The 17,250-nt window shown below is 38.0% G+C and overlaps 3 protein-coding genes across 3 annotated transcripts; 1 reads left to right on the top strand and 2 right to left on the bottom strand.

The window, feature by feature from the left end:
• Positions 1 to 351: 351 nt before the first annotated feature.
• Positions 352 to 1,749, bottom strand: LOC135677501 (protein PHYTOCHROME KINASE SUBSTRATE 4-like). The gene has a single exon (XM_065189861.1). It carries the CDS (start codon positions 1,747 to 1,749, stop codon positions 352 to 354), a length of 1,398 nt encoding a protein of 465 aa, XP_065045933.1.
• Positions 1,750 to 5,785: 4,036 nt separating this feature from the next.
• LOC103974446 (uncharacterized RNA-binding protein C1827.05c) lies at positions 5,786 to 11,006 on the bottom strand. The gene is made up of 9 exons (XM_009389285.3): positions 10,880 to 11,006; positions 10,279 to 10,393; positions 10,058 to 10,178; positions 9,920 to 9,975; positions 9,299 to 9,346; positions 9,109 to 9,206; positions 8,038 to 8,107; positions 6,978 to 7,088; positions 5,786 to 6,083 (listed from the first exon to the last, which is right to left on the bottom strand). The coding sequence occupies exons 2-9, from the start codon at positions 10,378 to 10,380 to the stop codon at positions 6,024 to 6,026; spliced, it is 666 nt and encodes a 221-aa protein (XP_009387560.2). The 5' UTR covers positions 10,381 to 10,393; positions 10,880 to 11,006; the 3' UTR covers positions 5,786 to 6,023.
• A 701-nt stretch (positions 11,007 to 11,707) lies between these two features.
• Positions 11,708 to 16,438, top strand: LOC103974447 (transcription factor Pur-alpha 1). Its single transcript, XM_009389286.3, has 5 exons — positions 11,708 to 12,241; positions 12,330 to 12,377; positions 15,450 to 15,593; positions 15,692 to 15,934; positions 15,998 to 16,438. The coding sequence occupies exons 1-5, from the start codon at positions 11,984 to 11,986 to the stop codon at positions 16,148 to 16,150; spliced, it is 846 nt and encodes a 281-aa protein (XP_009387561.1). The 5' UTR covers positions 11,708 to 11,983; the 3' UTR covers positions 16,151 to 16,438.
• The last annotated feature ends 812 nt before the right edge of the window (positions 16,439 to 17,250 follow it).

The following is a 17,250-nucleotide window of genomic DNA, read 5'->3' as shown; positions in this document are numbered from 1 at the left end:
CAATATGATACGAGAACTAATAATGAGATTATTTCGATATGTATTAGTTTGTAATCCATAATAATAATAATAATAATAATAATAATAATAGATCTTGATAAAATAAAAAATATATATATTCTATTACGATTAAAATCACTAACATATATATATATATATATATATATATTCATGATGAGCGGATATTGCTTGAGTACAAACAAAAATAACCTGCAGGTAAATATTTTAGCTATAATATAAATATAACTATATATAATAAATATATAAAATCAAAATGGAACAACAAATTATTTTCTAGAGCACAAAACAACACAGGAGACGTTAAAGACTTCTGAACCAACCATAACCGGTCTATTTCGTCCGAACCACGTGGCTCATCGCCCGACGAACCTGGTGGGGTCGAACCGATGGTGCTAACCGGACCGGGTTTGGCCCGACGCTCACCGCTTTGTCGTTCCCGCAGCTGAGAAGACCGTTACACTTCCGCCTCCTGCCGCCTGCGGGTGCTCCGACCATCGCCGCCGAGAAGCGGAGCTCCCCGAAGTCGGATGCGGAGGTCGAGAAGTTGGCGAGGCTCGCGCGGTCGAACCCTTCCGCGGTGGTGACGCTCCACTCCACGCTCACCTCGCTCGGGGGGTAGCACTCGCTCGGCGCGATGGACGGCGGCAGCGGCATCTCCTCGAGGTCCCGCCGTAGCCGCTCGTGCGGGTCGAGCGAGTCACCACCAGGGCGGTACGTCGTCTGGGTGGAGAAGCTCTCGATCTCGAAAAGGTCCGAGCTTGCGTCGCTGGCCGCGTCGTCCTCGGGCGGGGACTTCAAGATTGCCCGATATGCGAATCCCGGAGGGTCTCCGGCCGTCTCCTTCGTCGGCCGGAAGACCTCGAGAGATTCACGTGGCGGCTCTTCGGCTGAGGTCAAAGAGGTTGGGTTCAAGATGGGGAAGGAGAAACCACCGGAATCGCCGAATAGGATCCCAGAGTTCAGCATTGGGCGACCGATCTCGGCTGGAAATCGCCTCTCTGGCAAGAATTGGATGGAATTACGGAAAAAGCTGGGATTTTTGTGGCGATTTCCAGGATTTATCTTCACCTTTATCATCTCCTCGACACCGAAACCGTTCTTGATCTCTTCCGGCATCGCGCTCTCTCTCTCCGGGTAGCTGCTTAGACCCACTTCCCCTGTCCTAAGGCGGAGACTCTTAGCAGTAGAAGAGGTGTTCATATCCAAACCGGAGCACTTGTCTTCGACGTCGACGGACTTCCCGCCGGAGCACGGGCACCTCCGCGCGAAGAAGCGGCGGGCGGCGGACGACGGCGACTTCCTGGGTTCCTTCGAAGGCAAGGCTCTCATCGCGACAGAAACAGAGCCCGGCGAACAGGATAGGAGGCCGCACTGGCTGTTCCAGCTGGCCTCCGACGAGGCGGTCAGCGTCGAGGAGGACGAGCCGACGGTCGAGGCGACGAAGGAGCCTATCCGGCGGGTCAAAAGGTCGCGCCTTTCGGCGGCGCCGTTGAGACTTGTGGTCCGATCGATGGGGTCGTGGCCATCGTTGAAGTAGCGCTCGGCGTCGAAGATGCTGATCTCGGTGTCGTCAACGCAGCGGCTGACGCGGCGGGCGATGCCGGCGGCAGCGGGGCGGAGGTAGGAGGAGGCGGGCGGGAGGGAGACGAAAGAGGGGGTTGTTTGGAAGCTGGTCGGCCTCTGAGGGAGATCTTCATGAAAACTTGCTGTTACTCTGTACCTCTCCATCAACACTGTATCTGTGAAGCTTCTCAGGGGGACGCAAGACGATAGTGAGTTCAGAAGAAGAGAGGAAGTGAAGAGAGTTCCATTGGATTGAAAGTGAAGCTACCGAAGATGAGGTATATGTAAGAGTCTCACAGTTTTCAGCACATTCCACTGAACACTCACAGGAGCTTAGAACTTTTCTTTTTTCTTTTATCTTTTTTCTTTTTTTTTAAGGTGTATGATTGATGAATGCTGAGTTATTTCTACTTACCTTATCTGAATAGTGATTTAGATTAAGGATGTTCATACATTCAGAATATTAGTGTGGCTTTGAAACCTTATCTGATAAATTTGACAGCTGATGGTATATCAATGATAAATTTTTAATTTTGACTAGTGATAGCAATATCTTATGATGGAATCTCCATTTTTGTAAAAAGAAAAAAGAAAAATCACTATGATAAAAGAAAATTATAAACTTTATAACTTTAGATAGACATACTAACCTTTACATATTCTTTTACTAAGATTGCAGGTGAGATCATGTCAGATCCTCATGTGGATGTGAATCAGTAAACCAGGATGGAGGTGAAGACAGGATCAAGCTACATTGCTCTCAAGGGATTTTTGGTGACAGTGGTCTTAATTGTTTATGAGGCAAGTTTGTCTTCTTTGTCTTACAACAACAGTGAACCACTGGTCCCAAGTATCAAACATTGGATATATAAATCCTCATCTGATATTATGCTGAAATAATACTTAATATCAGTCTTCTCATGATTCTTTTTTACTTAGCAAGTTTTATTAGTGTAAGTAAAGTCGATATAGTCAATTTTCCGTATGTTATTGTGTGTGGAAGAAAAAAAAAAAAAAATTTATCGATTGGGGGAGAATTTCACTTGTAGGTGAAAAATGTTCATATTTCATCACTAATATCTATGCTGATGTAATTCGAGGGTAAAGAATTTTCATATCTCATATCTTATTTTTTATTTCTATAAAAGACTACGATATTTTTTATAAGAAATTGTTAACGATCAAGTCTACTTTTGATTTGTTTATTATGATTAAATAGAGTATCAAATTTATAATCATCGTTTTAACAAAGAATTATTCATATATCATATTGAAATTGTATGTCAAATAGGCTCTTTTGTTATCTTACATAGTATGCTCGGTTGATACTATATGTGAAGTTTTGATTGATTGAAAATAATGATTATATCGAAAGTATTATGATGATTTTAAGAAAATTAACAGTTTTTTTATTTATGACATTATCTAAATACAAGTTTTTCCTTACCTCAGCTTGTCTGACTTTATTCCTTAATTTCTGGCTACATTTCCTCCATGTAGACTGTGCCTTCACTTATTTGATTTGTCCCCCTGCCTTTCAGCACAAAATCTGAGCCTCTGTTTTGCTGGGCACTCACACAATGTTGTTGATGTTGCTTAAGCTGAACATGATAGTTACTGCACACACCTGTTGTCTTTTTTTTCTTGCCTACCTGAAAAATTGCAGATTATTTATTGTGGGCTCAGAAATACTCAAATTGCATGTTTCAAAAGTGTCAATTATCTTCCTTTTGATATGGAGAATCTAACACTTGAAGAACATTAGGAGGCCAAGTTATTGTCAGTCCAAAACCTAAGTCGAATAGCTTATCAGTCTTATGTGTCAACATTAAGTGAGAAATAATCTCAGCACACCACACTAATTGATGTGTCTTGACGGCTTATCCAATTATTAGATAATCGGATATGATCTCGACTTAATTTTTATCGATTATTCACTTGATCAAGTCAACTTTAAATCCGTTGACACTAAGATTGTGTAGAATAACCAAGATCAATGTTGACATTTTTCAGTTTACTTTCTTGAAACCTTGCAAGTAGCATACCTGGTTTTATCTTTTTCACTAAATGTTCATATGAACCACTGGACAAGTATCTGCCACAAGGAAACTACAGCCAGTGTGTTGTTCTCATCCACAAAACTGATAAGGGACTCACTTGAGCTCTTTATGAGATTACACTCAATCCTAGAATAATCTTATCTAATTGCTCAAAACAAATTCTTGGCCCCCTCCCCCTCTCTTAGCCAGAGTAGCACAGCTGTTCCTGGGTGTGCCATCAGAAAACTACAAGGCTTTACACAGTCTTATTCCAGTGTTTGCTTGCACTACTCTTCAATATCCCTCATGCCTGTGTAGGACCTAAAGAAGTAGCATGCATAGAGATTTGCTGATAAATATCATCTATAGCTTGTCTGAGTCAAGCCAACATGTAATGTCAGAGGATTTTATGCTTCAAGCAATGAACAACATGGAAAAGAGATTTCAAAACATCACATGCCTAAAATGTGAGGTTGCTGAAGCAGTCACCATAATGCATACAAGCAAATCCCTTGATAAAAAGAACTACATTGTGTATATTCCAATAACCCAAATATTGCAACACAATGATTGATGGGTTAGGAAGAATAGGTTGGTATGTCATTGATGGCATCCACAATGCCATGATCAGCCTAACAACAGGAGTCAGTCTTTGTGGGATAATATAGAACAGAAGAATAAATGTATTGAGACACTCGAATCATCCAAAGGCAGATAAAAAATGAGAGAGAATTTGAGGTTTTTGTATAAAGCTTAAATTTGTTACACAAATATTAAGTAAATATTGGATGAAAATGATGAAATAGAGAATGACATAGATTTTCAAATCAGGATCTGCTCTGGTACCAAGATAAAGATGCTGATCTAATGATCAAGGATTCCAAAAAATTAAAACTATTAGGAAATATGTTTTATGAGATTTAACATGCAGCAGGGGAGAAATTGATCAGCATAACTGCTGGGTTCAAACTTATTTTTCTTCTTTAAAAGAACATGGTGGAGGAGGAGAATAGGTGGGCTGTTTAGATCTGAAAGATAGGCTAAAGAATAAGATAAACCACCTCTCAGGGAAAGCAAAAAAATATTTTGGAATTAGAGAGAAGTTTTGATATGTTGCAACCAAATAAACAGAAGTGAGGAACTATTGAATTCATAAATGTTGACTCAATAAAATAATTTTAATCTAATCCTATATCAGAAGTAAGGAACTATTGAATTCATATATGTTGACTCAATGAAATAATTTTATCGAATGATATTAGAACCAACTTAATAATGATGTGCATATGAGGCTGAATCAGATTGATTATTGGTTTATTCTTTTAGCCCAAGTTATATTAGTCCTTGATGAAGACAGATTGAAAATGACATAAATTCATCAGATTATTAGTTTAGTTATAATTATCTCATCACTCATGACAAATACTCTTTGAGAAAGAACAAGTACATTTGTTCTTTGATAAAGATACTGTCAACCATATTCCTGGGAACCAAATTGCCCCATAGACCAAAGGCAGTATTTGCAGGGCAGTTATAATTCTCCATGCATAATCCAAAGGCAATAAATGCTTTAGGTTCACATATACCATCACTACAGCAACACAACATTTAATTTGGCTTTCAGCCACTTGTGCTTCATCACCATTCTAGTATCAGAAAGAGGACATATACCCACAGTGGTACCACAATTTGCCACCTTAAACATAATGTTTCTAATTGGTAGCTGGACAAGCATTTCGATCAATTGCTATCATCAAAAACTGTTTGGGCAGATCCATGACAAGTAGTGGATGGTGGCAGCTACAAACATTCATCACAGATGAGTAACCAAAATAGCAGAAGCATTTGTTCTTGTCAATTGATCAAGTTAACATATTTGAAAATTAAGCATATTTGAAACACGAGGCTTCACAAGGACAAACAAACACCATGAATTTTATTGGTCACATATCAGCTAACTGAATCCAAACTTGCCATAATCATGAAATAAATGCCCAGCCCGCTAACTTCAACATGAACTGTTGATCCAATTCTTTTAGAATCAATGTCTAACCAGAAACATATGTGACAAGTTCGATCAGTTAGTATATAAGCCAACTTGTGCCACTTACCTGCTTCTCTCCAAAGGCATGGTTTCAATTCTCAAAACACTGATACTGATATGATATCCATACTAAATGTTATTTCAGTCATAATACTGGATAGCTCAATCCAAGTCAAGTGTAATACAAAATCCAATTACACAGCACTTACATGATTATGATGTGAAGACCAAAATTCGAGATTAGCAAGCAGCTGCTAGCAACAAATTCATATCCAAAGCCATAAAGCAAACTTGGACAAAGTACTTAACACCGTCCTCAGGTAAAGTTGATAGTCACTGCCTTCCTAAGTGTAAACTTACTCTTCTTCTTCTTCGTCAAACTTAATTTTCTTAGCAGCAGGCTGAATGAGACCAACCTGAAATGAAGGAAAAGAAAAACAAGATTCAAGAATAAGAAATTAAGTTGTTTACACTTCGAAAAAGGATGCTATTGCCAACTTTGACAAATATCATGCTGACTTGATGATAGCCTGAATAAAATGCCATGGTTTCAGCTTGCACTAATGAAGGAAAACCATTTAAGATGGCATTGACATACCTAAAGAACACCCTTTGTGATGGGAGGTGCGATAACAGGAAAAGGAAGACATTGAGAAATTGTAACATGAATAACAAAAAGAAATTTGATTCCTCTCATGAGCTAACTAGTAATATTTTCATCTTATAACTCAATGGAGGAAAATCAGGAAAAAATTAATTGGAGGAAAAGAACCATGTAACTGACACCCAAAAATTGGGAGCTTAGAGGGATAAAACAATGCCAATACATAGACCTGCAGCAGAAATACAGTCAACACTAGACAGACAAGTGACCTGTTTTAAACAAAGAAGTTAATCCGAGTTATATGGAACAAGGTTTTCTTGGCAATCCAAATTTGTGATATATTTAGTTGAAGACCATCTTTATCTAGAAGGCAAACTCCAAGTCAGCTGCAAGCTTGACCTTTGAATGTTTATAAAGCCACAAAAGAACACCAGCAAACAATAAGGGGTAGAAAAAACTTTAAATGAGACTCTGTGACGACAAGTGAAAATGCAGAGTACCTGGAAATGACTGAAACAAAACATTGTTTTACTATTGCTTTTAGGTAGAAGACATGGAAATTGATGGGTTAAGAATGCAAACTCTAGCATACAAAGAGAGGTGGAATAATTTTGCTTTCTTTACTTAACCTGCACTATTTGACTTATAAAAGATAGCATAAATTGAACTCGATCAACAAAGTTTGAAAAGAAACATTTTCACTTACGAGATCCGGGCACTCATAATCAATACCAGCAGCCTTGATTCTGTTACGCCGCTTCTTATCTCGTTTTTGAATCCCCTGAATCATCTGTTGTTGTTCTTCAACTGTTCTATCCTGAACATATATCAGAAGAAAAAATATCATGAAAAAAATTGAAACCTATCAGACAATTGATGTGATCTCGGCTGATCCCATCAAGAGGTCATTCCAATTAGGTCAAATTTGGATAAAAAATTTGGTGTAAATTCAAGGTCTGATTAGATTAGCAATAGATGCCATAGACAATGGTATATACAATCCTTTATAACCTGATCTGCAACTAGATGCAATTGAACTAAAGGTGGTTAATCTATACATGCATGGGTGGCTTTGGCCATCAATTATATTATCCTCTATGACTTGATCTGTGACTATATGTGACATACAGCACTTGTGCCCAAAAAACATATGCACCATAACAACAACTAAGCAATTGACCCAGAGGTTGTCAGTCTATACAAACATTCACCCACACAATAGTCCCCCCTCCATCCCACTCATACAAAACAAAAAGAGAGATAAAGAAAAAGCACAACACCTTTGATGCTTTCTATGCCCTTTTATACCTCAACTCTTACATCATCAATCAGCAAAAAAAATGCCTGGGCCATAGCATCCCGCATGTGCCAGGAACTACCATCCTGCCTGGCATCTTATTACCAATCATTATGAAGCTTGACATTTTTCTAGGATAGAAGTTTGACAACATTAATACATAAACCATGATGATGGAATTTCTAAAAGCAGAATTTCCTTTTTCACAGACAATAAAACATCTGGAGATAAATGCATATAGCTTCAAAATTTAGCTAGATCAGTTTGGGCTCCCCCAAGGACATTCATATCCAATTTATCACAGATCCAAATATTGATGAAGCTTCTCGATCCATATATTCTCAGACAAAATAAGATCAGTTTTCTTCGTAAGGTAAAAATGGATTGAAACAGACCTTGAAACATCTCTTTACAGGCCTTACCTAGAAAAATAAATAAATCGAGTGAACAGCTATTTTCACAGGCTTACCTTGTTATGCTGCTTTCTTGCAATTTCTGTCCAATTCAATGGTTTGTATCTCCAATTTACACCTCTCCATCTGCAGCAAAAATTAAATATAGGGCAAAAAGAACAATTACATATAACTGCAGGTCCAAAAGTAATAAATAGAAACAGATTATATAATGACAAAGATGCAGCCAAATTTCACTTTCACGATATGTCACACATCACTCATTTCAGGTATCAATCTTAAAGAAGACCAGGACACATGGACTAGAATTTTATTTAATAATTACATTAAATATCAGACACTACTACTACCTGCTGACTTTTCCATATTTGCAGTCTTATTAAAATTATAAGCCTTTATCCAAAAGCCACCAAATATATGGTCACTAACAGAGATTATGTTGGAGGAACCTGACATAATCAGGTATACTTGAAGATTCAAATTTACATATCTTTCAACAAAAAGATGCAAAATAATTTGACTATTGTCTGCACTGCTGAAAATGGAATGGTTAGAACCTACACAACATCTTTTTCCTTGTACCTAAGGCTTTATCATGCACAGTATATCTACCAAAATTGGGTCCTAGTCACTATTCAATCAACCATATCTCTCTACATGTATCTATAACATGATTATCTAAGAACTTATCTATAATATGCACAATTAAGAGGAAACTAGCAAGAAATAGAGACAGGGAAGAGAAAGTTACCAAAAAACATGAACAACAATTTAATCTACGAAGCTGCCATATGTCAAAGGGACAGGTACCACTACTGGGAAAGAAAAGAAAGCCTAAATAATGAAAGGAGGATTCACTTTAAATTGCAGCAAACAACAACATAAATATTCAGCCCATCCATTTTCTAGCCCTTGTTTGTGAATGATAAATTTCTCATATTTGTGCGCCAACTTTAAACAATTTATCCCTTTTTTTCCCAAAATTAGAGATCTACGACCATATAAAAAATCAAATAAATATATCATAATGTTCAAGGAAAAGAAGGTGTGATTACATATGGGGAGATTGTCTCCAACTTAAACCTAAACAATTGAAAAGATGCCACAAACTTGAGACAAAAGCTTACAACTTTGGATGAACACGCTCTGGTAGGATAAGATGAATCTGAAGGTTGTGTTCAAATAGTAGATAATTATGAATCTCATCAGCCACAACTTTGGCCACCTGCAATTATCAACATGTATTACATGATATATACATATAGTTTGCCTGGCTGATGTAGAGAAGTTTGACAATTTTCAAGGAAAGAAAATCACCTCTGGGTTCTCAAATTCAAGGAATCCATAATGCTTAGATTTTCCTGTCTATAACATGTCACATTATAATTAAAACCAATAGATTAAATAGAGTGGTAGCTAAATGAGATATAGAAAGGTGGCCAATATAATCTAAATATGCTATCCATCAAAAAAATAAAAGTCTAAAATGTCAAAATGAAAACAAGTGGTCTTCATAACCTAGAATATCGATCATACCAACAATCATCCATAATGAGAAAAGAGAAGCTGAAAAACTGAAAAATGACTTAAGAATTCTTTTCTTCAGAAAATAATCAAGAATAAAACAATGTAAAAGTACTTGGATCAAAATATAAATTTAAGATTCAACTACAGGAATTCTATTTAAAATGATTAGTTAATTAAATACACTGGCACCAGTTAAGTTTCTCCTTAAGGATGACCACAGTTCGAAGCACATTTTCTGTAACCGCTTTGCTTACAGAGATACTACTTCGTATATTCAGCCTTCCTAAACCCAATGAGGTATTTTCATGCACTAGGCACCATCCTTTAGTAGGTAAGATACTTAAAAAGAGAAAAAAAATGCATTAAAATTCTTCACTAACTGAACAACAAGCAACTGAAGAAGAATTGAACCTTCCTGTTCCGAGCAATCCTCAACCGCTTGATTTTCCCAAATTGCTTAAAGAATCCTATCATGGTCAAAATTGCAAGTACTGTATCAATCTAAGTCGCAAACAAATTGACTCCTAGTAAAGCATAAAGGATCCTCACCTTCCATTTGTTCTTCATAAAATCCATGAGGAATATGGCCAATGTAAAGTACAGTTGCAGTATTTTTTATGGGTTCATCTTCCTCTTGAGTAATTTTCATCCCTGGACCCCCTTCTAAAGGCTGTATGATAAAAGTAACAAATTTGTCAATACAGGATGGCCAAAAAAAAAAAAATACAACAACAAAAATGAGGCATCAACCACGAACATAAAAATCTCACCAAGAAATCAGAAGATTCATTTCTGCTACGAGAAATTGATAGCTGAGAAGAGCTCGTCTTCTTCAGCTTCTTTTTCAAAGCCTTCTTTGCCTTTGCGCCCATTTCACTTGAATTCCTACGCATAAATCATCCAGGAGTTAAAAACAACGAATCCTTTTTCCCACCCTTTGATTAAGTACAGACAACTCAACGCTGAGGACCAGGAGGCAAGCTGCAGCAGCCTCGTGTAGATCCACTGAAGTTTGGCTGGAAGTGGCGATAAGGTTGGCTAGGGATTTAAGAAAGGTAGAGACTAGCGTCACAGTAAATGGATCTCTCCAACTCGATTCAATCAAATTACATCCGATCAAACACGCCAAAAACCAATAAGCAATATACATCTAAGACCCAAACCCGAGCTCGAAAACCCCTTTTGTGGGTTCCAAGTACATCATCTCGTTCCAAAATCCGATTTTTGGGTACCAACATCCCCCGAAACAGCAAAAACCAATTCACAAATCAGAAAAAAAGAAAAATAGAGATCAAGATTCATCTATTCTGGCAACAACACAAAAAAAGCCGACGTCAAGTTATCTTCCCTAACAAAATCTGAAGAACTTACAAAAGCGAAGATGAAAACCAGTCGGAAGAGTTGGCAATGTCGCGCCGGCCCGGCGGTGATGGTGCGAAGAAGATACCCGGACCGAGGAGGGACTCGAAGGGAGGCCGAGTAGAAGCGCACGGGGTGGGAGTACGGTATTATTTAGGTTTAGGGTTTCTTTTATGGATTCGGGTGACGAATTAGCAAACGGGTAATCGGGTTCGATCAGCATAATGCATCGAAACTGACGGGTTCGGATCCACCGTACACGTGTTCAAGGGCCACGGACCAGCAGTCACAATCGTTTCGGGTAAAACGATTTCGGATATAAAGACGTAACGGCCGTTTCCTGCCACCTTTTATGTTCTTCTCCCCCATGCAACCATCATAATGCTATTCGAATCAAATACTTATATAGATAATTGGATGTGATGATGCCTAGTCACAATCATTTATCGAGCTAAATTATTTGTGTAGAGTACTAGTCAACAGCCAAATCAACGAAAAGATATATGAAGAATATATTATCGTTAACTTGGATTCAAACATTTTAATTTAGCACCCACCCACCCCAAACTCTTATCCGTTAGATCACATAGTTTGCTATTTATGAAGCATAACATTTAAATATTTTTAAAAGCTATAATAAATATTAAAGCGATTAATATATATATATATATATATATTATAATAATTTATATAATGATATACCTAAATTAAATTTGATTAAATATATATATATATATATATATATATATATATATATTATATATATAATAAAAATGTTATTTAGTCGATCCCGAATGATTGCGATATTATGTTTATTTCTGATTTGGTAACTGTGCTCGGCGAACAAACAACAGAGCCACGGTCAAGAAGAAGCGTGAAAGTGAAACAAACCCCCTTGCTCTCGACCTGTTCGAGGGCGAGGGCGAGGTCAAACCCCAAACCCTAATCTTACCCCACTTCCAACAATTCCTCATCGCTCCCTACCCCTCCTTGCTTTCGATCCGGATTCCTTCCTGGATTAGGGTTCTTCCACCAGCCCGAGACCTCGATTCTTCGTCCACGGATAGTTAAATTGGGAGAGATTTGGGGTTTGGGGCGTTGGGGAGGTGCGGAGCGATGGAAGGGGGAGCGGGCGGTGGGAACGACGTGGAGTTGGTCTCCAAGACGCTGCAGTTCGAGCATAAGCTGTTCTACTTCGATCTGAAGGAGAATCCACGGGGGAGGTACCTCAAGATCTCCGAGAAGACGTCGGCCACCAGGTCCACCATCATCGTCCCCGTCGACGGCATCGTCTGGTTCCTCGAGTTGTTCGGCTACTACATCAGCACGGACGAGCAGGACGTGTTCAGCAAGGAGCTCAAGCTTGATTCCAAGGTGGCTGCTTTGATGACCTTTTCTGTTAGTTTTGTAAAGGTTGGGTCTTTGAATCTTTCTGCTGATGTTTTTGTTGTTTTTCCTAAAGGCGTTTTATTTTGACTTTGGTGAGAACAAAAGGGGGCGCTTTCTCAAGGTACACGTCATTACTACGAACTCAAAAAGTTTTGTTCATTTATTAGGCATAATTGAATGCATCATGCAAAAGAATCGACTTCTTGATCTTTTGTGGTCATTGGGATTTGGAATTATTTCATATGTTGGAAATATGATGATGAGTACCTCAGCTTTTCTTATTGAAGACCTGGAGACCTGTGGTCAATTTGTTACTAGCTAGTAGTGGATTAGCTAGTTGGAGCTTAATATAAATTTGGAATTGGAAAGACAACAAACTTACAAATAGGTGCCAGACTTGGGTTGGAAGTAGTGCTTTTGGAGAACAAGCGAGCAAACCCACAAAACAAAAAAAGTCAATAAGTACAGGTGCGTCCGAAAACTTCAGCATTTGCTTTTGCGGCAACATATTAGTTGCTGTTACACAGTGATGGGAGGAATTGTGGTTCCCATGTTTTGGCCGGTGTACAATTTTCTTGCCTCTCCAGAATTTTTTTCCCTGGGTCATCCACTCAAGAGAAGTTACACTGAAGAATGTGGCTGTGTGATACAAAGCGGTGTCTTTTGGGCTTAGAGGATCATGCATGTCTATGACAGTATCATATGTTCTGTGGTGGTCATAAGCTAGTGCAACTAAACTATGAGGGGAAGAAAGAAATTAAGAAGATACTAATAGTGACAGTGTTCAATATTAAAAACATATGATAGACTTCAGAAGCAGCACTACAGAGGACAGATAACTGGTAAATAAGCAAAGGGCATATTATTTTCTAAATGATAGACTTCTATTTTTTGTGAAGCAAAAAAATATTATTTTTTTCACCTTTACATTGTACCCAAGGTGATATAAAAAATGGTTCGAATGATGAATTGAGTCACTGTATTAGAATTTACTAGGTAGTATGAAAGAATCTGAAGCCGAAAATACCCAAGGTGATATAGAGAAATTGATTCCATTAGTGTATTAGAATTTGCTGGAAAGTACTAAAGGACATAAAGGCACGAACTTGAATGATTGTGCAAAAAGTGGAAGATAAAAATTTATTGGATCCAAAATATTTGGTGATGCTCTAAGTTCTGTTCTTCTGGTTGTGTATAACTTCTAGCATATTGACAGAAATTTTGGGCATGTTAATTTTACACTGACCAGACCATCAGAGAACTTATGTTGAGCAGCTATCCTACCCTCTAACACTCATGATCACACTTTTATCGCCTTCATGAAGCTTGCAACATAAAACAAGAATCTTTGGTAGATGCAGTTTGATAGATATTAGATCAAGGTTTGAGCCAAGGGGGTGCAACAACTGCCTGATATGGATGTTATTTTGAAGTATCTTAATTCAGAGTAGTTATTCATCAATATTTTGAATATAATTATTCTAATATCTGTTTGTGGGTGTGGTAGATTAAATTAACTTAGACAAGCCTTGCAACTTTTAGCTTATCTATACCACTTTCTGTTGAGAATTTTGTTGTAAATTCTTTAAGATTTTTTCTTTCGTGATTGGATTGGGCCCAGGATCATTCAAGACTGGTACACCTTGTCTATTTTTGTCCATGATCTGTTGTTTCTTAGTTTTCTCTTATTTTGATGCAATCCAGCTTGCTTGAGTGTGATGCTAGTTGAATTAACCAATATAAAATTTCAACAGGTTGATCTTGATTTTTGATGCTTTTTTCAAAGCCATTGTATGTATTTCACTTTCAGAATGCAAAATAACATTTAATATTAATTAGTTACAAACTTTAGTAACTCAATATTATCAATTCAGCAAGTAAGTATTTGCTCATCTTTCCCCATGTCTGTAGAAGAAAATGTGATAACTAAAGATTGATGTTATAACTTTTGTCTAGTTTCATCTTTTATTGATGCACCTTTTATGTGCTTATATCTATCATTTGTAATCAAGGTTTCTTTCAAATTAATGGTTGTAGTTTTGATAAAACTTCCAAATGGGTGCAAATATATGACTTGACATATGGGGGACCTAAACTAAAATATATTTATCCTTGTCACGACCTGGCCAGGTCAGCCCACTAACCTAGTAACTCATGTAGAATGGACCTTAACCATCCACTTCCATTGTGGTCCCGATTATGAGCGATTGCACTTCCCTTCTCAGCCCTGTTTATTAAATAGTTTATCCTTTGTTACATTCGTCAGCAATGTTAACTCTCTCTATTCTCTAACAACAAAGCATGCAATATATTCTGGAACATGCAAATAGACTATCCTGTTTCTCTGTAATCTCAGCATTACTGCTGTCAGCAATCAGCTTCTCCTACCACCTCCTCTCTATATATTTGATCTCTACTAGATTGTGTGTTAGATTGATAAACTATTTGAACTTGCTTTTAATGAAAAACTTATGAAAGTTGTAGAATTGCCTGGCATATCAGAATTTGATTGCGATTACCTGTTAGAGACTGTCAAAAAATCAACCAGAGACAACTAGGAAGATGGCTATATACTTAAGTTCCTACTATTTGGATGGTATAGATGTAAATACAAGCTTCTCAAATATATAAACACAAAAATACTTGATATTTTAGAGGTTACGTAGACAAATACAAATTTTTGAGGGGCATGTACATGAATACTCATATATCTCTAGGGGTATATATCCAAAAGCAGAGCTTTACCTTATCCTTGTTTTGCTAAATATTCTCAACTCAAGTATCATATACTCAACTATTAAATTCATTTTCTTATGTGCCAATGTGGATATGGAAAACATATGCATCTGCTTCATCGACAATTTTGTTTGCTTGCAGATACACTGTATATTAAGCTAGATAATGTACCTGTACTTGAAGGACAGAGAAAGCACCTCAAGTTGCATTTGAATTAGCATGTGGAACTCCTAGCTTTAGGTGTCATAAATGGTTCTCATTTCGTTCTTGACATGCTCATGTCAGGAACAAACAATTGTACTGTTCAACTTTTTTCATGTTAACCACATAAAAATCTTTGTCCTCCTCAATGTCAATCTGCCAAGATCATGAGCAACAAATATATTATGCACCTTGAGCTTAAGTGGTTTTGCATGATGGTGTGTGTAATAACTGATGTAACTGTTTTTTTAAATAGATTTCAGAAGCATCTGTCAACAGAAACCGGAGTACAATCATTGTTCCTGCAGGAAATTCTGGCGAAGAAGGATGGACAGCATTTAGGAATGTTTTACAAGAGATACATGAAGAGGCTTCTCGACTGTTCATGGTACCCAATCAGGTAAAAGTTTGATGGACTGGTACACTAAGATTTGGTGGGTGATAGTTACCTTAAGCATGTCAATAATTTTTTCCCCTGCTGTGTTGTAACACAAACAGCAACACATGGAACCTCCGGAACATCTTCCAGGACTTTCAGATGATGTTGGGGCTGGATTCATATCTGGCCACAGTGCCCAATCAGCCTCTGGCACAGAATTGAATGCTGATAGAATGGTTGATATGCACACACATGATGATATGGGAGGCATGGGGATGTCTAAAGTAATCAGGGCAGATCAGAAGAGGTTTTTCTTTGATCTGGGAAGCAACAACAGGGGACACTTCTTGAGGATATCCGAGGTACATGGAGTACACTTAGTGTTATTAGTTTATTGTTAATCCCTAAGTGCATTCCATATGCAGGTTGCTGGAGCTGATCGTTCATCAATCATCCTCCCCCTGTCTGGTCTGAAACAGTTCCATGAGATGATTGGCCACTTTGTGGAGATAACCAAGGATAGGCTCGAAGGAATGGTTGGTGCAAATGTCCGGACACTGGAACCTGCTCAAAGATAGTCAGTTTGGTGTGTCGTCATTCACGCTGTCTTTAGCTTTCAATTAGATCACCTCGCTGCGTGAATTTAGATCTTGCACTTGGCAGACGATGCTCTTTTTCTTATTCGTTTGTGGTGGACAATAATCTATGTCTGGTATTCCATGGTGGAGGGTTAGATGTGCTTCAAATCCTTCTTTGGGTGAATAACAACATGGACATGATTGTAGCTTGAGCATCCAGTGGCAAAACTGCTGCTTTGCATGTCTTTGAATTAATAATTAAGTTCTTGGTATTGTGCTTGCCTTGCAGTTCTGATCTCTGCAGTAGTTTGGTGTCTCGGAAGCCATGTAACGACTTAGTTGGGTGAAACTGATGCCTTTGTTAATTAGCATGAATGCCTGCATCCCTATCAGCCAATCTTGCTCGGTCGGTAACAGCCTCGACTTTTGCACCCCCCGCCCCCCCCCCCCTTTTTTTTTTTTTTTTCGTCTTCTCAGATTTCAGATGTCTTGATATCAATCAGTATTGGAAGTCTTCTGGATCATGCAGTCTATGAACAAAGAGTATGCATGACAAATTGCTACATCTACAGTGCATGGTGACTCTTCCTTTTGCTGTAATTTTCTGTGTTTTTGGATTATACTGCGGTTGTTCCAATACTGCTGCTGAGAGAATCTTTCTGGCCAGAAGTAAGAATGGATGTCGGATATAAGTGGGTGTGTTCTTTGTTGCACCAAGTTCTTAAAGAATAAAGAATAGATGTGAATATGAATATGAATATTGACTCAAATTTGTTCATTCGATTACTACAGCGATGTCGGAGTGGGACGATGCATTCTATGCAAAACATCTCCTAACATTGATCATATCAATCACACTTGGCAACAAAAGATACTAAAATGTGCAATGAGTCCATCAACGAACCAACTGGTCACCTCTATATAAGAAACTCTACTACACTACCAGAAGGAAACCCATTCTTCTTTTTCCTTCTACCAGGATAAAGCAAATCTAGATCATCTCCTCAAGTCCATCGGAGAGAGCCTACGAAGAATCTCCCAAATGGAATCGACTCCGAGAAGGTGGTGAACATGAAGAACCATTCTTCAATTCTATTTTA

The sequence above is a fragment of the Musa acuminata genome, chromosome BXJ1-6 (assembly GCF_036884655.1).
Source record: "Musa acuminata AAA Group cultivar baxijiao chromosome BXJ1-6, Cavendish_Baxijiao_AAA, whole genome shotgun sequence".
In the NCBI taxonomy this organism is placed as follows: Eukaryota; Viridiplantae; Streptophyta; class Magnoliopsida; order Zingiberales; family Musaceae; genus Musa; species Musa acuminata.
This window is presented reverse-complemented; position numbering and strand designations above follow the sequence as displayed.